The 26,606-nt window shown below is 45.0% G+C and overlaps 1 protein-coding gene across 2 annotated transcripts in view; it reads left to right on the forward strand.

Moving 5' to 3' along the window:
* LOC147430560 (ARM repeat superfamily protein) overlaps positions 1-26,606 on the forward strand; it is a 230,405-nt gene that overhangs the window by 195,922 nt on the left and 7,877 nt on the right. For both annotated transcript variants that reach the window (XR_015185630.1, XM_086493156.1), the window contains exons 14-19: positions 6,359-6,438; positions 6,586-6,721; positions 6,805-6,954; positions 7,869-7,954; positions 8,167-8,354; positions 8,437-8,529. Coding sequence is in view for 1 of the 2 variants with exons in the window: in XM_086493156.1 (XP_086349282.1) it covers positions 6,359-6,438; positions 6,586-6,721; positions 6,805-6,954; positions 7,869-7,954; positions 8,167-8,354; positions 8,437-8,529 (733 nt within the window). In the remaining variant the exon portion in view is untranslated. The remainder of the gene's footprint in view (positions 1-6,358; positions 6,439-6,585; positions 6,722-6,804; positions 6,955-7,868; positions 7,955-8,166; positions 8,355-8,436; positions 8,530-26,606) is intronic.

Here is a 26,606-nt window from a genome sequence, read left to right on the forward strand (position 1 = left end):
AGAGATGACACGTATTGGCCCCAGGCCTCTGTAGAGGTAATGGCAGGGGGAGGGGAGGGGAGTGCTCATGAAAGAGCCGCCATGCCTCCCGTGAGTCCTGACTCAAGAATAGCTGGTATAGGTCCTGCTCTAGGCGAGCCAAAAATGCCCTCTTCTTCCGCCGCACTAGGCGCCGGAAGTCAATCTGTGACTGTCTATGAGTGATGTCCCCCAAAAGCACCTTTGATGTCTAGCTCTGGTCTCGCGGCACTCCTCATCATACCAGCTGTTCTGGGGCATGCTCCCAGAACGGCACCTCTGCTCAGGCTGGGTGTGTGGGTATGCCTCTACTGCTGCATCATGTAATGTCTGTCTCAGAATAGTAGTTAGCTCCTCTAGAGGTCTCCGTGGCTCTTCTATACATAGGCGTCTGTATATCCCATCTATGTATACATAGTCTGTCTCTCGCGTGAAAGTGTAGCGAGTAGGAGCTGCTGCCTGTGGCTTGTGTGCTACACTGAACTGGAAAGAGATGGTCAACGACACAAGAGCATGATCCACCGCCACACCAACAGGTCTAGGTCCAACCGTGAGATCCTGAATACTAGAGATGAGACTCGGTTGTGCCATGACATAATCCACAGTGCTGGCTTCATGTCTGTGTGGAAAGCATGTAAAACCCCCCACATCGGGAAATCTCTGTAGGCCATTCAAGATGACCAATCCATGTGCAGTCCCCGTGTCTATCAAGTGTCGTCCATACTCGGTATGTTCCCCATCCTGTGATAGTCTGGATAGGCCCGTCTCTGCAACATCCAGCTCTCTCAGCATCTCTGAGGTATCATAAAAAACTGTCTGATGATGGGCAGTCATGGCATTGAAGTCCCCATCTCTAAAGAACTCCCAAATGTCATCATCCAAAATAGAATAGGGGGACTGTCCTCTGGACGGTGCATATACTGACGTACTCGAGGGAAAGTAGCAAATAGCAATGTAAAGATATCTGTCTGTCTCTGCTCTCAGTCTCACCCACATGTACCTAGCTTGCTCATCCCTGTGAGCTATATGTATCAATGGTTGCAACTCCTCCCTGAATAACACTACCACTCCTCCTGAGCCCCGCCCTCTGTGCTCTGATCGTGTTTCCTGTCTACAAGCAGTCTCCCATCTGTATCCACTAATGTGAGGCATAGTTTGCCTGGGGGCTTGATGTGTCTCAGAGTAGAAAATGATGTCTCTCCCACTAAAATTTTCCTCAAAAGCATCCACATCAAGACACATAGATCCACCCTTCCATCTCGGTAAAAAGCAATCTTGCCCTTTTCCCTTGCCGCTCTAATTTCTGGTACTACCTCCTGCATATGAGCGATCTGTGAGAGGGTAAGGTCATCCCCGAGAAAGATGCCTATTTTCTTCAGAGTTGGTCTCTTCTTCAAAAGTCCTTCGCTTCCATGGAGGAGAAACGAAGGATGAGTGCCCTTTCTTTTGAGGTTTCCCCCTTGGTCCCATTTTTCTTGTTGCCCACTCTCCATGCTCTTGAGTGCATCGGCTCCTGAACCCCCATCAAAGCCATGAGTTCTTTTACCTCTTCGTCCACATTGTCTTTGTCTTTAAGGCCGCAAATTTTCACATGTAGAGAGCGCACACGCCTTCTTTGCTCCTCTTCTAGTGTCAGGTTAATTATGTTGGGTGTGGACGTTGTTTCCTTGCTTTTCCCTTTCTTGGCAACCTCAATCCATTTCTCGGCCTCATCGGCCTTCTGTTGAGTTTTTGTAATAACGTCCGCCCAAGAGGTCGTCATTTCTTTGTGCTGCTCTTCCCCCTCTTTGATGGCTCGCACTTGCTCTTTGATCGTGTTGAGCTCTTCTATTACTGAAGGTTGCAGTTCTCCTTCTTCAAGTGTATTTCGTGATCGTGCTTCAGTGAGCTCCCTCTTGAGTGACGCAATCTCTTCGTCTTGGGCCGTCACACGATCTCCTAGTGCAATGATCTTGCTTTCTTGGGCTAGAACGCGATCTTCGAGCAGATTTATTCTACCTAAAAGGTGGCGGTTAATCTTGTTAATGGTCTCAACCATTTCTTCTTTGCATTTTTGGACTGCGTCTGCTAGGGGGTCGGGCTTGTCATTCTGCTTCCTCATGGTTGGTCGTTACTAACAGACGAGGCGAGACAAAATGTTGCGGAGATCTACACGCACTCGGGCTTCCACATTATGCATACTTGTTCCTGCATTAAGCATACATGGCATATTTTTCTGCAATTTCCTGCAATTTTCTAAAAACCTGCAATTTCTGAGTTTTGCTGTGTCTGAAAACTGCTGTTTCCTGTTATTTTTGAGAAACTGCAGAAATTGGAATATTGGAAATCTGCTGTGCTCTGGTATTTGAAAGAGACTGTTTGTTACACTTTTGATTGCTGTATTCGAATGACTGCTGAATCTTAAACTTAGCTGTTTTGGCTGCAGGTGGGGAGGGGGGGGGGGGGGGGGGGGGGATATCACGTTGCAAAAAACCTGCAGGGGGCGGGACCAGCACGCTGGCGCTGGGGCTGGGGGGTGATGCGTGCTGGGGCTGCGTGCAGCTCATAGCTGCAGCAAGTCGCGCGAGCAGATCATGCCAGCAGGCTGCAAGTTACCTCGTGCGAGAGAGAGAGAGAGAGAGAGAGAGAGAGAGAGAGAGAGAGAGAGAGAGAGAGAGAGAGAGAGAGAGAGAGAGAGAGAGAGAGAGATGATGAAATGAAATGCTGTGTAGCCCCTCTCCTCAATCGTGGCCGTCTAGATCTCTGTAGCTCCAGTGCTGCTCGGTCGATGAGAGTGCCGATAGTGGTCAAATGAGTGTGGGCCGAGCTCTACAATGATGATTGTTCCTCTGGCTGTCCCATATCTAGTGAAAAGAAATGTGTAATCTGTCTCTGGGACTGTCTCTATATCTGTGTAACTCAAGTAGATATAGCCCAAGACATCTCTGATCCTCATAACTCATGACCCTAGAGAAAGGACCGAAGCCCTCTTTAAATAAGCAGTGGAAACGGCCCCGTATCTCATAGTACACCGTGCAATGACATATGGGCTGGCTGCTGAGAACGCTGCTGATCTGTTGCTGTCCCAAAACGCTGGCTGCTATGCAAGGTTGAAAACGCCAAGTGGCTGAATTTATTTCTTGCACTTGTCTTCAGATGGCTTTTTCCATGGGTGCATATCACTGGTTAAATACTTATTAGGCTTCAGGTAGGGCAATTGTCCACCAGCTTTTCCAACCAATAAATCATAAAATGATTTATTTTAAAAATAGGTCATGGGGTCCAGATTTGGGTGCTACTGGCGCACATCTGCCCAACCGAGAATCGGATCAATGAGAGGTGTGGCACGTTGGATTCTACTAACCTAGAACTACATGCTCGTCATGCCAGATGCCCACCGTAGTGTAATAACATCTGTCAAAATGCGTATACAAACCATTTATGCAAGAGGGTTCCAAACTAGAAAACCTAATGTAATGGACTTGTCCGGACATGCAAGTCCTGCGAACAGGCTCACAAAATTGCCGGTACTAATCCTCCTAGGATTCTAGACATCCCTATCTAGGAAGAAGGGGAAGACTGGCTCTGGAAGTCGATGAAGTATGTCCACGTGGCACATAGAGCCATGTGCACGTGACATCCCCTCCTGCTTAAGGTGAGGTACGGGTACCGATCTGCATGGCCTCCTTGTATGAGGCTAGCAAATCTAGATAATGGATGAAAAAGCCTTCGTCCACCCAAGCATCTTCATGTGTCCGTTGATTCTTGAATTTGAGGAAATGTTTCTTTGCTTCTTTCTTATTGCCAAACTGAAACGGAAGCATTCGAAAACACTTCCACTTGGTGACTTTGATTGGAACAATGATCTCCGGTGGTGGTTCTTCCGGATTGCTCCTTGGAAGTCCACCCTTGTGGCGGCAACCCGATAGATCCACTTTGGAAACTCGTTGTGCCTCCTGTGGATGCTCCAAAGGAACGGTCCTATGAGGTCTCAGCTTCCGGAATTTGACCATCCTTGACTTGAGTGCCCTGAGATCCACTCAAAACTAAAATGAGTTTGATTTCTTACGAACAAAGAGAATTGGTAAACCGAAAGACCGTACCTTGGGAGGGCGAAGCCTCCTAAATGAGAAATCACCTGGTTTTGGCTTCTCTTTATCTGATCGAGAAAAAAATTTACCTACATATTCCTCGTCATCCAAGTGGTTGGAGACAATGTCCATAGGTTGATGGGGAGGGTTTATAGGGGAATGCTGATCCTAGGAAAACACCGATTGGACCTTAATAAAACCTTCACAATACCTATCAAGAATACCCAGGTTCCTTGATGTGGGGCTGACATAGAGGACCGCCGCTTGGGCTCCTTGACGTAGCTCTCTGTTTGCCTGGACATGAGAGATGAGAGGGAGCGAGGAATTCCGCTCTCGCCTCGAATGAGGATGGGCTCCGACACTATCTTTGATGAGAAACGTGAGCTTCTCCCAATCGATAATGGGTTTGAACATGCGAAACCACTTAATGCCCAAAATGATATTACATCCTGCAAGTTTAGAGACTACAAACGACGAGTAAATTGGGTTTGTTGAATGATCAACTTGACATCATCACATGCTTGAAAAATCGAAGCGTCCATGCCTTCAGAGAACCCTTGCACCGGGAGGGTGGGGATGGGAGAAGTCTGAAGACGTGCACGTTTCACAAGAGATTCACTTATGACATCTTGAGAACTTCCAGAATCAAACAAGACAATGACCCTTTGACCATTAACATGTCCATAACATTTTATGAGATCATCCTCTTCGAAAGTCCCCTTGTGCTTAGCTTCTTTCTCTACCACACTCATGGCATTCACTTGAGGGGTAGAGTTAGAAGTTGACGCAGTAGAGGTTTCCTTGTTAGATTCTTTCTTAGGACATTCCCTTTTCATGTGACCTACTACGTGAAACACCTATGTTCCTTTGCATACAATGCTTGTATTGATTATGAAAAAAGCTTGCAAACACCATCGCGGAGGCAACCATTGCTACACGGCCGGCCATTGATCCAATTCCCGAGAAGATCACGTTCAGTATGTATGACGGTAAGATGGATGCTATTGTCATTTACTCGTGTTTACATCAATTTACATCCTATTTTGCGGTTGTTAGAAAGTCTGCAAATAACAAGGTTCAGAGAAAGTCCCAGAGATAGATCACAGACTTCTTCAAATAGCTACTATGCAGCCAGAAGAGCAGCTACCACAGCAGATTTGAGAGTCCACCCGTACCAGAGGTACATTGATCAGCCAAGCCCTTGAGCTCGGAAGATCCAAACGCCCATGACTACAAGGAGAATCACGACATCGACGGAGACAAGACATCGGGCTACCCAACAGACAAGACGCCCAGTCAAAGTACTTACAATGGAGGACATTGACGAGATTGGACAGCGAGTGATGCTAGACATCCTGGGACATGGATGATGATGCTTTTTACCTCTTGATCCCCCTGTTTTAGACTCCTGATCCCTCATAAGATAGTATCTTTGTATTTTGCCAGAGAGCTCCTAGTCACCCTCCAACAGAGTGCCCTACAATTTTATTTTAGTTGTTTTAGTTTTTTTCCAGACATTACTTTTTGGGTCTCATAGGTCATTTTGGCCTTTCTAAGTCGTTTAATATAGCGTTTTATTTCATTTAGCCCTTTATCTCAATGAATTGTTCCTGTCCTTTTTTATCTTAATTAGAGCACATTGAGGAAAAGAAAAGCGGTTAATTATGGTAGTTTTTTTAGCTTTTGGAATTCTATACTATGCAAATTTGATCTGCACTCTCACTTATCTCTCCCACTAAAATAATGAAACAGGTACCTCCCTGGGAAGATATTGAAACATCAATGTTACTGCTGCTAGAACAAGAAGATGATTTTCATTCCCATACGTGCAAATTTTATAATGGTCACTTAACGTTGCTTGTAGGAGACTAAAGTAAGAATCAAGTGAGGATACAGATTGCTTAACAGCAAGCAGCTTCGTTGAATTAGTCGGTGGCGAATAATTCGTGTATGTGTGTGCCTTGCCTTTGGAATAGCTATGCCACATGCATACACGTCAGTCTAAAATTAAGTCAGAGAAAAGTGTTGCTTTGTGCTAGAAAATTAAGACCTTGTAAGCATAATTGGCATGCCAAACAAAGGAGTTATGTTTGGGCTCTGGTTTGCTTGGATTTATTGGTTGTGTGGTGAAAGATTCATTGTATGGAGAATGTACAACCGTAAAAATCGGTGTGAATGCATTATTGATGCAAATGAAACGACAATCAAGGAGTAATGCACAGGATCTTGTTTATATTAACGGTGGATGGTTATGGTGTTCTAAATCTCAGGTACACAAGTCTGCAGCTGAAGTGGTGGGTTCATTTTCGAAGCTTCTTTGTTTGAATTCCACAGAAGTTCTACCTGTTCTGTAAGTTTTTTTGGTGTACGTGGTCAAACACTTCCTGAACCTGTTCTATTCTAGTTTTTTCTGATCTATGGAGCCATACTATCTTGTTTCTTTTGATGTATTGACATTTTCTGTCGTGCTTTACAATATTACTTATAACTTCCACAGTTCCTTTCTTGCGTCAGGAATCCAAATACCTGCTGCTGCCAGCAGCAGTGCAATTGCATTACGAAAGCTTTGTGAAGAGGTTCCATTTGTGGCAAATGACAGCAGTAATCTGGAGGGCTTGCTCTGGATTGGACAGGTTAGTTTCTCATACAGCTTTGAGATGAATGGCTACATTTACAGTAAGTCGTGACCTTGTGCTTGAATTTCTTGCATTGTTAGGGTCTTCATAAAATGGGCCTAACTTTGCGTGAAGAAGAGGATGTGGTTTCAGCAATTGGTACAGTTTTAGCATTGACAAGCAATGAGGAAGTTTTGAATGTATCACTGAAACGAGTTCTTGAACCAAGCTACAAGGCTATTGAAGCTCTGGTAAGCGGAGTTTACACAACTCTAAATAAGATTCAAATTTTCTGCATGGAACATGCTTGCCTTCCTCAGTCTTAAGGTAGTAAACGAAGTACATAGTTGATCAATGGCACATAGAACATGATATTAAACATTGTTTGTTTATGTGTTTTTTAATCTAGAAGATGATCTTTGTAAATGCTCAATGTTGTCCATCTCTGCTGGTAATATTCATGTCTGGTGAACATCTATGCTTGTTACTGTACCTTTCATGTGTGGTCAAGTGAAGAAGATGGTCTTTACACAAGGCCATCTTCGTACAGAGGGGTTGAAGAGGAGAGCACCAAATCTAGTCAGTGTCCGTGTTGACTCTATAGCGTCTTCTGTCATTATTCAGTTTGGAAAGGGTGAAATCTAAGGAGAGAACCTTGGTGTCTGCAAGCTATGTAGCTTTATTCTTGTGCACATTTGAGCATATCAACTTTATGCACAGCCTGCCGTGCAAGTTGCATTGAGGACTCTAGTGCCTAGTGTTGCCATAGTGGGAGGTCTGAGAGTCTACGGAGTCATGCATTAAAGCCTGGATTGGAACGTATGACTGCTTCCCCATTTCTGCTCGCAAATTGTTTGCTGTCCCTATCAAATTGCAGTTCAAACTAAAGCTGAAATTGACCTGAGGTCACCTGGATCACACATACGGTATGATTCCCTTACAGGATGCTTGGGGATCCTTTTGTTGACCATGCCTGCATCTTATTTTTGTTGCAGGTGGCTCAATCTATAAAGGCCACAATTGACTTCAGTGTAACTAACAAGAATCACCAAGAGTGTTTCAATAGTAGCTTTCATCATCAAGCTTGTGTGAATGATACTATGAAGCACTTCCATTTATGCATGCTACGATTTTTTGAAGTAGCTCTATGGCCTGCGGATTGCAGTTGAAAACAGATGGAAAAGGTTCTTTGAGGCAACACTCAGCATCATACTCGACAACGCTGGAGGCTTCTGTGCGTGCCCTCACTAGGTACTGTGCAACAGCTCATTATCAGCAAGAATGGTGGTGTGACGCTCTAGCTCATGTAGGTTTTCAAAATGTAAAAGGATTTGTGAAGTAACAGAGAACAGATCATTTTCGTTTCGTCCAACGGAAGATTTTTAAACCAGCCATCTAGTTGAACAGTTTCTGTTGAAGAGTTTTCTATGCATACCTTAGGGTTCCTTTGCAAATTTTGGCAGGTTAGGGCTTATTTTGAGTCATCTGCCAGTTGCAAACAAATCCTGTCAGTCTGTCGAAAGCCCTGTGCTGAATGTTTTGCGTTATTTCTGGCCTCTGCTTGAGAGAGTGCTTGCTTCTGAGCACATGGAAAACAGTAACCTTGCAGCAGCAGTATGTAGAGCACTATCATTCATCATTCAGGCTTCAGGTATTTCTGCAGATAAGTGCTTTGTCCTGACTATTTTAACAAGAATTCTTTTCCAACATATGGGGTGTGTGGCTTTTAACAGGCCAGAAATTTTTTGCACTGCTTTCTGAAGTCATGGGGGCTCTTTGTCGAAATTTTGTTGCAGTTCATTCCAATGAATATTACATAAGGCCAGGTACTCTCTTGGCCCCCTCAGCTATTGTATAATCTGGTCAATAACCAGAGATATGGCAATTGTACATTGATTCAATTCGTAGCTTGAGTTTATGGCTTCCAATGAGAGTCCGCATATTGGAGCACCTTTTACTTTCTGGATATCAGAGGGGATCAGGCAGTTGTACATTGATTTGACTCGTAGGCCGAGTTCATAGCTTCCATTGGGAATCAGTGTGTTAGAGCATTGGCGGGGATTTCCATTCTATCAGAAATGCCATTTTGTTATCCACAAGACAAGGTGAATGTAGTGAGCAGAGATGAGGAGTCCAGATACTTATAGGTGAGGATATGAATGTTTGACACACAGCTGGTCTACATTGCCTTCTGTTACTTCCTTGCGAGCAGGTCTAGGTATACTAGACCTCAAATGGACATGAATACACATAAAAGGAGAGATGGGGGACAGAACAACGAGGAGGAGATGGAGGTGGTGGAGGGGGAGATTGGGATAGCGGAGGACCTAAAGACACAGTCAGGTTGGTAAATGCTTGTTGGTACCACAGTAGAGAGGGGAAAGTAAAAGGAACCATCATTGAAGCTAAACGGAACCACTAACGCAAGGAAAGAAAGAAAGGATTTTGTGGAGGTGTAAAACTGGACCTTCACCATATTCAATTCCGATGCACCTGACAGAATGGCAATGTATATCCCACATTGTGGCCCAGGTCATGGCTGAAAATGTGATGGAAGCAAGATGAGAAAAAGCTAGCACTCTAGTAGTGTGACGTACTTACTGTTACCAATTAGAGAGGTGTAAAGGGAGAGAGAAAGAGAGAGAAGAAGCAAGGGACACCCTACACTGATACCGATGTGATGTTTGCTTTAGATTGCGTAAATGGAATGTACACACAATGCAATACCTCAATGCAGACTCTACTGACTTGATGATGACAATCGCCGCGGAAACTCATCAGAGAGAGGCACTTGCGGGGCTGATTTGATGCACCCTTGGATCCTTCTTGATGTGGAGTTGTGGATGGCCACCAAGGGGAGATATGGGGCTGGTTTGAGAGGAATGAAGGGCTGAAAGCTGGCTGCAAAAACGTAGATTTGCGACGAAAAACGCAGCAGATCTCTCGTGTAGAGCAGGTCTGCACAGATCTTGTTGATGGCGATGGTGGGCAGAAATGGAGCACTCGATGCTGGCAAGGGAATGGCCGAGGGGAGGCTCGATGGGCTACCGAAGTTACCCGCAACGGGGAATCACAAGGATATATTTGAGCCACATTCCGGCGCCGGAATGGGCTGAAAACTGAAAACGCTGATGCTGATCTGCTGCTAGGGCTGACCTATTGAGGATCTGCCAAAACGCCAATTCTACAGAAAACGCTGGCTGATGTGGAGCAGAAACGCTCGGCTGGTGTGCTCCCTTGCTGCTGCTATCTGCTCCTTCTGCATCTTGGTTTCAAGTGAGGCTCTCCTGCTCCCGTTATAGGTGAGGAATAGGCCTTAAGAATTATTTTAGGCTGAGGTAGGACAACTGTCCACCAGTTCACCCAACAAATAAATCATAAAAATGATTCATTAAAAATTGAGTCAGGGGGTGTCCGTTTGGGTGAATCTATCGCACATTCACCCACTTGGGAATCCGATCAACGCGGGGAATGGCTCGTTGGATTCCTCCAACAAATAAATCATAAAAATGATTTATTTAAAACCGAGCCAGGGGGTGTTCCTATCGCACATCCATCCACCTGGGAATCCAATCGAGGTGGGAAATGGCTCGTTGGATTCCTCTAACCTAGAAGTACATACTCATCATGCCTTATGCCCACCGTAGTGTAATCACATTTGTCAAAACGCGTATACAAACCATTTATGCAAGAGGGTTCCAGAACTGGAAAACCTAATCCAATGGACTCGTCCGAACATGCAGGTCTTGCGAACAGCCTCACAAAATTGCCAGTACTAATCCTCCTAGGATTCTAGACACCCCTATCTAGGAAGAAGGGGAAAACTGGCTCTGAATATCGTACTGAGCATTTCCTCGCATGACTGAATTGTGGCCTCCTTAGAAATCTGAGAGAAGGTTTTAGTGGCAGGCTTCACAGCTGGAAAGGTTTTCATACCCATAGCATGGCCTAGCCTTGTAGCGGTGAGTTTATGACCCCTGACCTTGGGAAAGTTCTTCAGAAGATCATGAATCATCTCTATAGGAACAGTGGTCGGGAGATCTTCGGCCAGTGCTGTGAGACCCATAATCTGTAGCTGGTCCTTGGAGAGGATTTGGCTGAGAGATGGTCGAGGTGGTTGTAGATAAAGTTTAAACAACCAAGGAGAATGGTGTGCTACTTTTAGATGTAGCCGGCCTCGCAATTTCCTGATGGATTATTTCCTGATTACGTTTATTTTTTCCTGCTGTCTTCAAGTTTGTTTCTTTTGATGCATCCGATTCAGAGACAGCGTCTGACTCCGACTCCGAAGTTGGGGATGCTTTATAGCTTTTATCGCTAGCATCACTTGAAGTGAAGTCATCCACATCTTGGCTGCTCGTTTCCGAATCCTCCTCCTCTTCAGCAGAATTGAGCTGCGGAGGTGGTGGTTTCTTGACTGTTTTTCTTGAGGGTTTGCTGGTACCCGCCATGATACTTGCAATTCTTGTTGAACTTACTGATGTGCACCCCCGTGCAAAGAGATTGAAATTTATCCAATACAGAACAACTGCTTACATATCTAGACTGTCACATAACCATCTTTGATTTGGTTGAACCCGAGATGGGATCACAGATGGTCAAGGCGATGTGGTTTCGAGTTTGGAGGTGGGCGAATTTGGAAGCTTCCGAATTGGGAACGGTGGGCGAACTTTGAAATAAGGGTAGCACGTTCTAATTAGGTGGATATGAGGGGAGCCCCGAATGGGAAAGGGCAGGGTGAATAGGGAGGGAGGGACGAATAAGGAGGGAGGGGCGAAAAAGGACAGGAGAGGGGGAACGAGATTGTAGAAGGTAGGGTGTATTGGTAAGGAGGGAGGGATTGGGAGGGAGGGCGAAATTGGCAGGAGAAGGTGGACGAATTGGAAGGGAGGAGAGGGGACGAATTGGAAGGGAGATGGGGCAAATTTTAGAAAAAAGGAGGGGGACGAATTGGTAGGAGAGGGTAGGGGATGAATTGGAAAGGAGGAGAGGGCCCAATTTTCAGGGATGAATTTGAGGGGGGGCGAAATTGGCAAAGGGACGAATTGGAATGGGGAAGGAGCGAATTGGGCAACAAGGGAGGGTAGGGTACGAATTGGGGGTGGAGGGGAGTTGGACAAAAGGGTAGAGGGTCTAATTTGGGCAGGGGCGAATTTGGGTAGGGCTAATTTCCGGCTGCACTGGCTAGCCTTCAAATATGAGACCATGGGCTCATTCTCTGGCATGCTTCCTCGAGAAGGTGCAGAGTCTCGAGCATCGGCTTGTACTGTGTTGATGCAATATAAAGAAATACCGAAAGGGGCGCCAAGGTTTGGGGCCAATACTCTGTGGGGTGGAATTTCGCCACTCCATGTCGTTGTTTGTGTAAGTTGTAGCGGAATGAATGTTGTATTTTCTCAAGATTAGTGATCTTTATTGCTCAAGGTTCCTTTTAGTTTTTTAGGGAAAGAGAGAGCTTTCCGTCTTATGGAGAGTACTATGATCACGAACAAAGTGAGTGGATATTGTGTGTGCAAGTGAATGAGACTGAGAGAAGGAGAGAGAAGAGATACGTCACCCGAGAGGTTGTAAAACCCTCCTCCGAAGGCCCCACTCTCGTCGGCGAGAGTGGTCTATTCTTTGATTGCACAAAGGTGTACAATGCGTATGCAATGGACTATGCAACTTGGTCTATGCCGATGACGACGATGGTGACGGTGACGACGACGACGACGACGATGACGATGACGACCACGATGGCTGAAATCTGAGATCTTCGCCAGAGTAGTCGCGGGGGTTGGTCTTGCTGAGAAGTTGCCTGTTGAGCAAGGTGCTCCTGCTGCCTCTTCTGCCAGAAAGTGCTAACTTGGGTTTGTTTATATATTAACTTAGCAATATTGCTCTACCTACTTTTGTTGGAAAGTCACTTAAAAATAATAAGTAAAAATAACCAATAAATAGGAAAATAGGCTAAATGCACTGGAAAATTCCCCTAACTGATGCTAATGGATTCTGATGGGAATTCCGATGATCAAGCTATGTGCAACCGGAGGATATGCATCTATGCTAAGCGACTGGGCATGCACGGTCTACGAATAGACTCACAAAAGTGCCAGATCATTGCTATTCTAAACTGATCAGACTGACTGAACCCTGTTGTGGTGTAGCTTGTCCACGGATACATAGGGTTGGGATGTGTCACATGACATCCCCTCCTTTTCAAAGTGAGGTACTGGTACCGAACTGTATGGCGTCGAGGGAGATCGCCAACAGCATCCGGAATCTTGGAAGGGACTCTTAGTCGGCCCACTTTGCTGTGTGGGTCAAGCGGTACTTGAACTTCATAAAGGTCTGCAACGCTTGCTTCTTTGGGCCGCGCCGAAAGCGACACAAAGTCTTCTGAATCTCCTTTCTTGCTTCAACTTCGTCTAGAGTCCTGCTTCTTTCGTCTTCAAGAATCTCCATGGTTGAAAATTCCTGAAACAATCTCCAACACAAAACCATGAACATACCCATTCCATGTAAAGTGAAGGAAAAAAATATTGTCTTCTCTAAAGACTGTGCATGCAATGTAGATGAACAAATAGACGGAGTGACAACCCGTTCATCAAACACATGCAAACAATGAGGTCGAATCTTTTCTGTTTGATCTAAATCAATCAACTATGGCAAATCATATTGAAAATGCCTATGCTTGGTACTCATACAATCATGTGCTCGTTCAGAAACTGTCATGCCAAGGAAGAGACATGGAATGTGACTTCCTGACATACAAACTTTTCAACTTTTCATGAAAAATCCGCATACATTCGTGCGCATCCATGAGAGAAACGTGCTCAACATACAATATGTCATGCCTAGCAAAAGGGATCACATAACTATGTTGACTAAAATACATGAAACCTTCACGAATGAAACACTCGAACCATGCGTGCGTGTTAATCATGCGAACACATAATACTTCCTGTGATGTTTCCTTGGACCAAGGCTTGAGAGCCAAGATCGCTTCTTCGGGATCTATCGGATCTTCTTGTGGGGGATCTGTGGACCTCGACTCGAAAGCCAAGATCGATTCTTCCTGAATGATCGAATCGTCCTATGGGGATTCATTAGACCTCGACTCGAAAGCCAAATCGGATCTTCGTGATTGATCGAATCTACAACGAGGTTAGTTTCGCTAGGAAAAGCATCCACTAACACATCATCCTTGTGAACAATCACATCGTCTTCATGCAACTCATCATGCTTGTGAGAAATCACATCTTGATCATGCAAATCATCATGCTTGTCATTGTCATCCAAATCATTATGCAAATCATCATGCTTATCATTGTGCTTCGAATCATCATGCTTGTCATTGTCATCCAAATCATTATGCAAATCATCATGCTTATCATTGTGCTTCGAATCATCATGCTTATCTTTGTCCTCCAAATCATCATGCTTGTCATTCAAATCATCATGCTAATCATTGTCATTCAATTCATCATGCTTCTCATCATCATGCAAATCATTATCAATCAAATCATCATCATCATGCTTCACACAATCATGCAAATCCTGTGTGTCATGCTGTGGAGAAAGAGAGACTGAGAGAGTCTGCTTTTCCCGATTCTGTTGCATCTGTGTCGGTACTTGAGAAAAGAGTTGCAACAAGGCGGCTTTCCTTTCTTTGTACTCATGCTTTATGGCTGCCATTCTTTCTTCGTGTTCACGCTCTCTTTCTGCATTTCTTGCTTCTCGTTCTAACTTCTGTTTCAGAAAAAATTGTTGCAAAGCCTCCATAGGAGTTAGTGCAATCTTTGTCGTAGATGGGAAAGGGGGAGGGTCGGAAAAACCTCCTAGTGGGGAAAATTCTTCTTCGCCTCTCTCATGCTCATCACCTCCAAGCGAAGTATCCATTCCGCTTCGAGTGATGATCATTCTGCAATCGTGGGTTCTTGTGGGTTCTTGGGTTCTTAAGTCCACAAGGAACTTGGGTTCTTGGGGGTCTTGGGTTCTTAAGTTCACGAGGAATTTGAGTTCTTGAGGTTCTTGAGTCTTGAGGGTCTTGGGTTCTTGGGGTTCTTGAGGTTTTCTTTCGCTTGCAAATCGCGTTGGAGAAGGATCTTCTCTTCACTCGAGTTTACCCTTTTCTGCGGGCGCACCCCTTGGCGACCTTGCGCTCACACCAAGATTGCTTTTTCCCACCTCACGTCGATTGGCCGGCCGCTAAGTGCACGGTCCACTCTCAATGAGTGAAAAGAGACACAAGGGGAGGCTGGACAAGCCCTTCTTTCTTGGGATTCGTGTCACTCTTCAACAAAACACGATTAGGAATCGCCACGCCCAAGTAAACTTGGGTTTGTGTGATCGCAACAAGCAAAAAAATTCTTGTGGTTCTTCTCTTGAGTAATGCAGAACACTTCCAAAGCTCTGATACCAATGTAAGGTGCAGCAGAATGAATATTGTATTTTCTCAACATTAGTGATCTTTATTGCTCAAGGTTCCTTTTAGTTCTTTAGGGAAAGAGAGAGCTTTCCGTCTTATGGAGAGTGCTATGATCATGAACAAAGTGAGTGGATATTTTGCGTGCAAGTGAATGAGACTGAGAGAAGGAGAGAGAAGAGATACGACACTCGAGAGGTTGTAAAACCCTCCTCCGAAGGCCCCACTCTCGTGGGCGAGAGTGGTCTATTCTTTGATTGCACAAAGGTGTACAATGCGTATGCAATGGACTATGCAACTTGGTCTATGCCGATGACGACGACGGTGATGACGACGACGACGACGACGATGAGGATGACGACGACTGAAATCTGAGATCTTCTAATCGCTGAATTTCGGGACTGTTTCAGTGGCTGAAAATGACTGTTTTGGTTGCGTTTTCTTGGCTGAAAAATGAGGTTTCTTAGGGCTGAAAACTGATGGTCTTTACAGGCTGAATCTGCTACACTTTAGGTGAATATTGCCGGTCTTAATTTGCTGCTGAAATCCAAAAATGCCAAGGGCTGAAATTGGTCCTTCTGTCGTCGGGGTTCTGCAAATGCAAAAACGCTAGGCTGATCTGTTGTGCCGTGATGACGCCGGGCCTGATCTGTTGTGCATAAATCGCCAAGGCTGATCTGATGCAAAAACGATCGGTCTTTTGTGGAGAAAAACGCCAGAGTAGTCGCGGGGGTTGGTCTTGCTGAGAAGTTGCCTGTTGAGCAAGATGCTCCTGCTGCCTCTTCTGCCAGAAAGTGCTAACTTGGGTTTGCTTATATATTAACTTAGCAAAATTGCCCTACCTACTTTTGTTGGAAAGTCACTTAAAAATAATAAGTGAAAATAACCAATAAATAGGAAAATAGGCTAAATGCATTGGAAAATTCCCCTAACTAATGCTAATGGATTCTGATGGGAATTCCGATGATCATGCTATGTGCAACCGGAGGATATGCATCTATGCTAAGTGACTGGGCATGCTCGGTCTACGAATAGACTCACAAAAGTGCCAGATCACTGTTATTCTAAACTGATCGGACTGACTGAACCCTGCTGTGGTGTAGCTTGTCCACGGACACGTAAGGTTGGGATGTGTCACGTGACATGTCGTCTCTCTCTTTCAGTTCAGTTGTTATTGAAGTGCTAAAAGTCTATTCATTCTGTTCTTTTCTATTGGCACGTGATGCCCGTCTTGTGACATTGGTATCAGAACATTAAGCACACCAGAGCATTATGCGTGTGCTTTTTTGAAAGCATATCAGTCCTTCCAAAGAGCAGACAGAGCAAGATCGCACTTCCAAAGCTTAGTGGAAATTTTAGCTTCGTGCTTCGACCCTAGACTTTTTAGCCACTCCCACCCTTACTTCATCGCGTATCGGGCGCGCTTCCGTCTTCATCGCTCATGTCTTACAAGGCATAAGCTATAAAAGATCACTTGCAAGAGAAAGATCCAAGATTTGTTTCAAGTCACTGCTTTTCTCAAAAGCAGTGCCATGCAGATTTTGATATCTATAGCTACCAAGCCGTACACACCAAGGACTTGGCAAGCTTTCAAGAAAATTTTTGCTCGAATTTATATGATTTCTGACATTTTCCTTTGGAGTGCAACTTCTGGCAGAGTGGGGTATCCTGAAATGCTTGCCATGGAAACCCTTGCAGATTATATCTTGAAATTTTTCGACATCTCTCAGTAGATGTCTCTTCTCAAAATGGTAACCTTGGAAGTCCACTATGATTGCAAAGTTCTGGAACTACCATCACCATCACCGCCACAGGAACAGGCTTGTTTCAACTATTCAAGAGATGTGGATCATGCTGCGGTCGGCTACGACCTTATGGAAGGAATCTAACCCTAATTTTTGGTGCAGGTTTCAGGATGGAAAGTTAGTCGACTTTTCAAGATCGACTGATGTCGAGATTGCTTGTTTAAGTTTTAATTTTGTTTGAGTTCTGTTTGAGAACTTGTTTTGTGGTCCTGTTTGGAATTTCTTTGAAATGGATGGTATTTGTTTTGAATCTCTATTGGTGCCGATTTAAATTGTTTGACTTTGGTTTTAATATTGGTTTCAATGACCGGTGATTTTACTCCCGGGTGGAGTACTGAGAAATGATGTTTGAGAATGCTTATTCATACTCATGGCTCAAACCCTTGTGGTTATTTGGGGGGGGAGTAATGAATGATTGAATAGTGTTGTTTTTACTCATGGCCTGGACCCTTGTGGTTATTTACGGAGGGAGTATTAAGAAGTTTGAGCAGTGGTTACTCTTAGCACCTCCAAACGACGTTGGCTGAGTCTGGGGAGCGTTTGGTTGTGAAAGGCCTCTATATCTCATGGCCCGAACCTTTTTAGGTTATTTGCAGGAGTAGTGATGAGGGAGTCGTTGAACAACTCATGGCTCAGACCTGGATGGTTATTTGCAGGGGTAGTGTTCATCGGTGACTTTATGTTTCTATGTCTTGTAACATGCATATGTGAGCATTTGTATGGCATTGTGATATGCCAACTACTGAATATTCCTGATTGGATGAGATTGCCTAGGTATGTAATTTTAGTGCATCAAGACACCCGTGGAAGATCAATGCCGTCTGGGTGTGATGGCTAATTTTACCACGTCGGAATATCAAAGAATTCCGATCTGGACGAAGGGAGAAGCCAACTCCTTAACAAAAGAGCTGAAAGGAGAAACGAACTCCTTGATCAAAAGAGCCGAAAGGAGAAGCCAACTCCTTAACAAAAAAAGAAAAGCAAACTGATTGTTCCTCGGATTGACTCTCTGAAATTTTTGAGCTAACTTGAGCTATTTTGTAGATATCCTGTAATCGTGGACGATTAATCTCTTTCAAGAAGGGGGAATCACAAACTGCTGACGTGTCAAGTCAATAAAGAGCAGAGTCAACCTTCAGTTCACAGCCGAGGGGCCTAAACCCTAAGAAGAACAAGCAACAGCAGAAGAAGTCCTACCAACTTATGGGACCCCGTCCGATGGGACCCAAGTGGCATAAAGGATTAAAATAAAGCAGGACCCGCACATAGCTTGCGCAGCACCGCAGCCAACTGATGATGTGACAGACCTGTACAGACTTTCCGAAAATTCGGCTGACATGATGACATGGCACACTGTACTGATTTCCGCATTTTGCATTGACTACTGATGTGGCAGTTGTACGGAATTCCGTGATTTACGCTAGCAACTTTTGGGCATTGCTTTTGGACGAGATGCTTTTGAGTTTGAAAGCTTTTCACTGTAAACTGCTCTTGGGGCCTAGGGCCAAAATATGAGGCCATGGGCTCATTCTGTGGCATGCTTCCTGGAGAAGGTGCAGAGTCTAGAGTACCGGCTTGTAGTGTGTTGATGCAATATAAAGATATACCGAAAGGGGCGCCAAGGTTTGGGGCCAATACTCTCTGGGGTGGAATTTCGCCACTCTGTGGTGCGCTCGTCTCTCTTTCAGTTCAGTTGTTATTGAAGTGCTAAAAGTCTGTTCAGTCTGTTCTTTTCGATTGCCGCGTGGTGCCCGTCTTGTGACAAAGGACACATTCTTGGATGTCCCTTTACTTCTTCTCTCATTGTTGATTAGAAGGTTGTCACTTCGAATTTGGCTTGAAATGGTCGACAATCCTCTGTGGGTAACTCCCTTCATTTGGAAAGTCTGCATTGGAGCAAGGCCTTTGCTTCGACTTTGGTTCAACGGTCTCCTCGCCAAGCGTATTTTCTTTCCCAAAAAGGAATTTGTCATGTGCATCAGGTTGTTGATGACTTGGGTTATGTTCTTTCGTTCGTTGATGCAGTGTCCCGCTTTCGGTTGGGTCCTCACTATTCTCCTCTCTAGGGGAAATTCAAAGGATGTTTGTTGATCACTCACCTATTCCTCCTTTGGATGTGGACTCCCGCTTCTCTGATTGGAATCTGGCTACTACCAGATTGGAGTGCATTTCAGCTGGCAATGTCTATGCCATCCTTCAGTCTGATGCATGGATTGTGCATCATGGTAATCAGCTGTGGTCGCTTTCCGAGTCATCCTTGTGGTGGCAACACACATTGTCTCGCATTTGGCAGAGTCATCTACCTTTGAAGGAACGTGTGTTCTTGTGGTGCTGCTCGGTGGGAGCTCTACCTGTGGGCAGTGTGTTACATGCACGGCATATTGCGCCTTTGCGCTGCCTCAGATTCCTTGAAGCGGAGGAGACCGTGCCACACTTACTGTTGCGTTGTGTAACAGACTTGGACACTCCAAGTCAAGAATCAATCGCGACAGCACCAAATAACCACTTTAAACAATTCACAGATCACAATAGATTTGCACTGGCTTGGCGGAGTTCCGTGCCTAGAGATATTGGCCCCAAAGACTGGCGCCCCTTTCCGTATTTCTTTTGTATTAATCAGTTCAAAGTACAAGAGAGTGGTTCATGTTTCACTCTCAGACTCTGCGTCGAGATGCTCTGAGAAGTGAGGCAGTCACCACTGATTTAAAGGTTACAAGGGATGCCCAAAAGCAGAGCCCCAAAAGCCTGAAAACAAAAGCAACTTCTCTCTCTCTCTCTCACTGAGAGTCAAAAAAAAGAAAGCAATTTAACCCTTTCTCTCTCTCAATTTCATGCGTAGCCAAAAAGCCAGCCCAATTGCGTCGCTAGCTGCTTTTCCCCAGCTTCCGTAATTTCCGCCGCAAAATCCGGAGTTGTTGCCACGTGGCACTAGCGCCAGTTTAGGGTTTCCAGCCAGCAGTTAGGGTTTGCAGGAAATTAGGGTTTTTGGCAGAAATCAGGGTGTCTGCTGTCGGTAGCCACGTCATCACTTTGTGACATACCCCCCTCTTGAAAGCATTGTAATCGATTGCGATTACGCCTGCAAAACCGACAGAAGCCATAAATCGTCTTAGCAGACACTGACTGTTAGTACCTACGTACTAGGAACACACATCTAGCACATGTACTAAATCGACAGTCACATCACACGACATCACAAGACATCACCAGACATCACATGACATTCAACATTTATTCGGATCTTAGAGCATGATTTATCGGCAATGTAGCTAGCAATCACATCTAGGTCCAATATTGACCTCATCAATGTCCGATTGACTAACCCCTATTGCAACCATGTCTATTCGAGATGAATCAGACCAAAATGCTGCAGTCATTTCGTCTATCAGTTCCTGCACTTAAGAGAAGTCAAGAACAAATTAGTATCATAATCAGGAATTCCATTTCATTAAAGTCATACAGGAGAATATTATCAGCTTTCAGTATCCCTGAAGCTCAAAGAGACCTCAGTGACTCTAGTATCTAAATCAAGGCATCTGTTGACAAAGGAGCCGAGCAACTCCCCTCTTGTGCATCCCACTGCACCAGATCTGCGGCCAAGCTGAATTCTAGGTTCCGTTTGGAATAGACTATGCTAAACCAAAAGCATCGAGGTAAAGTTTCACAATCTGAGGAGTATCTGCTAGGTCCTCCTCCATCCACTTCGCATCCAATGCAGGATAGTTCTTGAACTTAACCAAGAACCGTCTTCGGACTTTACCTTTATTCTTCGTATCCTTATGTGCCAAAATTTGTTCAGGAACAAGGATCTCCTCGTTTTCTTCCACTTCGGGTTGCTCATCAGGCACCTCACCTCTAAAAGGTTTCAAGAGACTCACATGGAATGCATTGTGAATCCTCCAAGTATGTGGCAGTTTCAATCGGAAGGAGACATCATTTATCTTTTCACTGATCTGGAAAGGTCCGTAGTATCGCATACTAAGCTTTGGAAAAAGCCTCTCCTTTCCCTTTTTCTTTCGTAGGCGTGCCTTCTCAAAACGTAAGAGCACCCAATCATCCTCCTTCAATTTCATGTCGCGACGATGGTGATCCGCTGCCTTTTTCTGTCGTTCTTGAGACTTCTGCAAAGTCTCGTGAACCTTGGCAAAAGCCGTATCCATATCTCACGTATATTCATCCGCTTCAAAGATCTTATCTTTCGTGCTTAGGAAGGGTGGAACCTTCGCAACACCTTCGACAATCTAAAATGGCTCCTTCCCCGTCGAAGAGTGTACCGTGTTATTGTAGACAAATTCCACCAAAGGTAAGTACTTTTCACATTGAGTCTTCTTATCAGAGATATAAGACTTCAATAAATCTAGAACCACTGAATTTGCAATTTCAGATTGCCCATCAGTCTGCGGGTGGAACGATGACAAGAACTGCAACCGCGTGCCAATGTTCTCCCAAATTGCCTTCCAAAACAAACTCGTAAATCTGGGGTCTCTGTCGGAGACAATCGTCTCAGGCATGCCATGTAATCTGAAGATCTGGGCCACAAACAGTCTCGCTAAGTGATCCGGCTTGATTGTTTTCTTCACTGGAATGAAAAGAGCCTGTTTGCTAAATCTGTCAATAATAGTCGAGATACCATCGTGACCACTCTGTGTTCTCAGGAGATAAAAAATGAAATCCATCGCAATACTTTCCCAGGGGCGGGTGGATATGGGTAAAGGCTATAACAATCCCTATGCCTTATGCCTGTCAAACTTGACCTTCTGGCATACTAAGCAAATGCGCACAAACTCTTCCACATCCTTTTTGAGTCTCGGCCAAAAGAAGTATCTCTCCACCCCCTTCATGGTGGTAGCAATGCCGCGGTGACCCGTAAAAGGTGGACAGTGGCATTCAGTCATAACCTTTTTCCTCAACGGCTGTGTAACGCACAACATAGTCTTTCTCATCAAGTAGCCTTCCCGAAGGGAGTATCCAGCTACTGTCTCCCCATCCCGTATCCGTGTGAAAATATCTGCAAAATCTGTATCTGTGGCATACTGATTAACCATATCCTCGAAGCTCCTATGATGTATCGCGGAAATAGCAAGAACCAACGGCTTCCGAGACAAAGCATCTGCCACCACATTCTTTTGTCCTTGCATATGGACAATCTAGAAGTGAAACTGTGACAAGATGTTCGCCCACTGCATCTGCTCTTCCGAAAGCTGCTTCTGTGACAAGGAGGAGCGCAAACTCTGATGGTCTGTAAAGACAGTAAAATCCGCTCCGAGTAGGTAATGCCGCCACCGAGTAAGAGCATGGATAACTGCCAAAAGCTCTTTCTCATAAATCTGTGTTGTCATCTCCGGCCTAGAAAACAATCGGCTCTCGTAAGCAATGACATGGCCTTCTTGCATTAAGACCGCACCCAGACTACGACCACAAGCATCACAATATACTTCAAATGACTTTTGCAAGTCCGGCAAAGTCAAAACTGGTCCCATAGTCAATTTCTCTTTCAATGTCTGAAAGGCAGTCACCTCTGTGGATCCCCACGAGAAAGGGACTCCTTTTTGTGTCAAGACATGCAAAGGGGAAGCAACCTCTGCAAACTTTCGTATGAACAGCCTGTAGTACGAACACAGTCCCAAGAAGCTTCTAACTTCATTTAATTCTTCAAATCGGGCCAATCACGGATAGTCTCTATCTAGGCTAGGTCCATTTGCACTCCAGTTGCTGAGACAATGTGTCCCAAAAAGTGTATCTCTGCTAGGAAAAAATTCACTTTTCTTTGCATTAATCACTAAGTTGTGATCTCGTAATGCCTGAAAGACCTGAAGCAGATGATCTCTTTGTTCTGCCTCATTCTTGGAGAAGACAATGATGTCGTCAAAGAAAGTGTCAACAAATAAACTATACTCTCGAAAAATCCTGTCCATCATCCGGTTAAATGTCGCAGGAGCATTGGTTAAGCCAAAAGGCATCACCAAAAACTCAAATAACCCAAAAGTAGTCCGAAAGGCTGTCTTGTAGACATCTCCCGGCGCGATTCGGATCTAATGATATCCACTCTTCAAGTCAATCCTGCTAAAGCAGGAGCATCTCTGTAACCTGTCGAGTATATCATCGATCCTAGGAATCGGAAATCTGTTCTTGATGGTGATCTTGTCGAGAGCTCTATACTCGATCCACATCCTCCAAGATCCGTCTTTCTTCAAAACCAACAACAGTGGAGAGCAATACGGTGAAGTACTAGGTTGGACAAGACCCTTTTCCAAGGGTCTTTCACTTGGTTCATAATCTCTTCATTCCGTGCTCGACTCACACGGTAAGGTGGCCGGTTCGGTGGTGTGTTTCCAGGTATCAGATCAATGGTATGATCTTCAGGACGAGCAGGGGGTAACTCTCCTGGTAGACCCTCTAAGAAGCAATCGGCGTGAGAGTGGAGAAAATCTTGGCGTTCTTTATCAAGTTTAGACATATTTGTCCTATCCTTATCGCTCAATTCTTTCATAAAGATCGAGTAAACAAACAGACTGGATTTTATTAATTTTGAAATGGCCGAAGCCGATACAATAGGGACAGACTCGCCCTTCACTTTTATATCAAGTACAATTGTTCTGCCCTTTTTTGTAGTCAAAGTCGCTTTTCTCGCCCGATAATCGACCACGGCGTTGTTCTTGTGGTACCAGGGAATCCCTAAGAGAACATCAACCCTCCAAAGGCATTATGAAGAAGTCCTCATTCCCCAAATACCCCTGACAATGCAACCGAAGTTTGCCAATGACAGGTGTAATGGCTACGTCCCTGCCGGGTGCCGCTAGAACTGCCTCTGCAAGTGGTCCCATCCGATCGGAAGTAATCTCGAGCCGCGCCGCCAATTCCGGTGAAATGAAGTTGGCCTTGGCTCCGCCATCAAAGAAAATCAGGGCCTCTTGATCTTTCACTTTGCCCCAAGCTCGGCAAAGTTCTGCACTCTCATCCATGGTGTCGGGATCGGTACCCACACAATCTGGAACCAGTCCTGTTTTCATCTTGCCTTTTCGTCCATGTTCCTCAGCTGCTCTCGAACTCTCAGGCCTGTCGTCATCCTTATCATTCTGTTCTTTCTGTGCCTTTTTAGGGCACTTCGTGGAGATGTGTCCCTGTTCCTCGGATCCAAAGCACTTCCCCTCCTTGTTGAATCGAGCTCGCTCCTGAGGAGTAAGCTTGGGTCGTGCATCCTTTTTCTCTGGGTTGCTCTTTTTCTTTCTACTTTCATTCCCAGAAGTCTGTTTTGCTCGTTGCTCATCTGTGGGGTAAGTCAGACTGCCAGAGTGAATGGCAAAGCCCCGCTTCGCATGACTCATCAATTCCTGAATAGAAACCGACTTCTGCTCTAAGCAGTGATCTCGGATCTCTGTGTGTAGACCCAAGGTGAATTGCTCAATTTGTTCTCTGAATGAGATCTTCTTGAATGAAGAGGCGGGTAGAAAAGAGCTCCAAAATCTTTCACAATAAGCATTGATCGTATCTTTTTTGGTCATCCGAAGATGGTTCCAAGCAGCTCGTATATCTCGTTCATATTCTTGCGTCAACCAAGAAGAAATAAAAAGCTTTTTAACTTTTAGCCATTTAACTGGCGCAGTCTTGTTTAAGAGAAGCGTGGACCACCAAGTACGAGCATTCCCCTTAAGGTAAGAGGTAGCTCTCCGAATCTTGGAGTGATCTGAAGAGCGTCCTCCCCCGAAAGCGATGTCAAACTGCTGTATAAAAGATAAAGCCTTCGAAGCATTTGAGTATCTTGAAAAGTATCAAACTTGATCGAGTGGCCACCTTCCTTAAACTCTCGGACTTTCTTGCTTTTATCTTTGAGAAAGTCATACTGGTTGGCTTTGTAAAAATTCTTCTTGTTCGCATAGAAGTTTCCATCATCAGAATCTGAGGTGCGTGTAGACGAGCCTTAGTAGAACTGTCAGTCTTTGGGCGAGATTTAGCCTTCTTTGCTTTTTTCTTGCTCTTTCCGAAGCTTTGTTTCTTGCTTCGCTTTTTACCTTTTCTGTCTTCTTCTCTCGAATCTGAAAAGCTAGAAGAACTGTCAAAAGAAGAAGAAGAAGAAGAAGAACTTGGTACTCCTTCAAATCAAACATGCTTCTTATGTTTCTTTGCCTTGTCAAAAGTCGACTGCCGACCCAAATATCTCGGAAAGTCAGTGCTTTTCTTCTGCTCTTTGCCGTGCTTTTTGGCTTTCTTTTGTGCGTCAAAAAGTTGAGCAATCCGTGCATTAACCAGTTCTTGCAATTCCTTCTCTGAGTACTGTTTGTGATCAGAAGGTTTCTTGAGAGCGGGTTTCAGCGGTGGTGTAGTGGTTTTCTGCCACTGTGCATGCACTTCCTGAAAAGAAGTCTCGCTCATATATTTTGCCAATTTCGGATCCTTCGCGAAACTGAGCATCATCTTTGTTGCATCGCCGATCAATTGACGACGCTTCATCTCTCTTTGCTCCGCCTGAGTAGGCCTAGGCAGGCCATGCTCTCTGTCAAAATCTTCGTTGTGATCCCTGCCTGCATCTCCAGATGCAGAGGGAGTTGAGTGATCCTTGCGTAAAGCCATAGGTGCTCCGGAAAAATTGGGTATCGGATTTCCCGTAGAAGAGAAATCGGCCGTGCTCTGATACCACTGTAACAGACTTGGACACTCCAAGTCAAGAATCAATCGCGACAGCACCAAATAACCACTTCAAACAATTCACAGATCACAATGGATTTGCACTGGCCTGGCAGAGTTCCGTACCTAGAGATATTGGCCCCAAAGACTGGCGCCCCTTTCGGTATTTCTTTTTGTATTAATCAGTTCAAAGTACAAGAGAGTGGTTCGGGTTTCACTCTCAGACTCTGCGTCTGCGTCCAGATGCTCTGAGAAGTGAGGCACTCACCACTAATTTAAAGGTTACAAGGGATGCCCAAAAGCCGAGCCTCAAAAGCCTGAAAACAAAAGCAACTTCTCTCTCTCTCTCTCACTGAGAGTCAACAAAAATAAAGCAATTTAACCCTCTCTCTCTCTCTCTCAATTTCATGCCTAGCCAAAAAGCCAGCCCAATTGCGTCGCTAGTTGCTTTTCCCCAGCTTCCGTAATTTCTGCCGCAAAATCTGGAGTTGCTGCCACGTGGCACTGGTGCCAGTTTAGGGTTTCCAGCCAGCAGTTAGGGTTTGCTGGAAATGAGGGTTTTCTGAAATTAGGGTTTCTGGCGGAAATTAGGGTTTCTGCTGTCGGTAGCCACGTCATCACTTTGTGACACGTTGTTGCCACTCTAGAGCCTTCATTCGTCGACTACTCTTCGGTTGGCGTTGTTGCCACTCAAGAGCCTTCATTCATCGACTGCTCTTCGGCTGCGTTTTCCTTCCACCTATTTTCACAGACGCTTTTGGCTTTTTGGGGTTCTCCCGTCACCACAATCTCAATTTGCGGAGTTCTTCACCTGGGTTAGATTTTGGACTCTGTGGGCCATCTGGCACTATAGGAACTCCTTAATGTTCCAAGGCACTTATGTTGACCCCTTTCCCTATTTCAAATTATCTCTTGGTCAAGCGCTGCATTTCGCTTATGACGATGAGGAGATCACTCTTGATACCTACAATATTTACTTTGATTGTTTCTAGCCTTCGGAGCCTCATAGTGCTCTGCTTTTTGTATCCCTTTCTTTTTGTGGGTTTTCCTCGCTATGAGGTTTCCCACC

The sequence above is a fragment of the Adiantum capillus-veneris genome, chromosome 21, assembly GCF_014529385.1.
Source record: "Adiantum capillus-veneris isolate H3 chromosome 21, ASM1452938v2, whole genome shotgun sequence".
In the NCBI taxonomy this organism is placed as follows: domain Eukaryota; kingdom Viridiplantae; phylum Streptophyta; class Polypodiopsida; order Polypodiales; family Pteridaceae; genus Adiantum; species Adiantum capillus-veneris.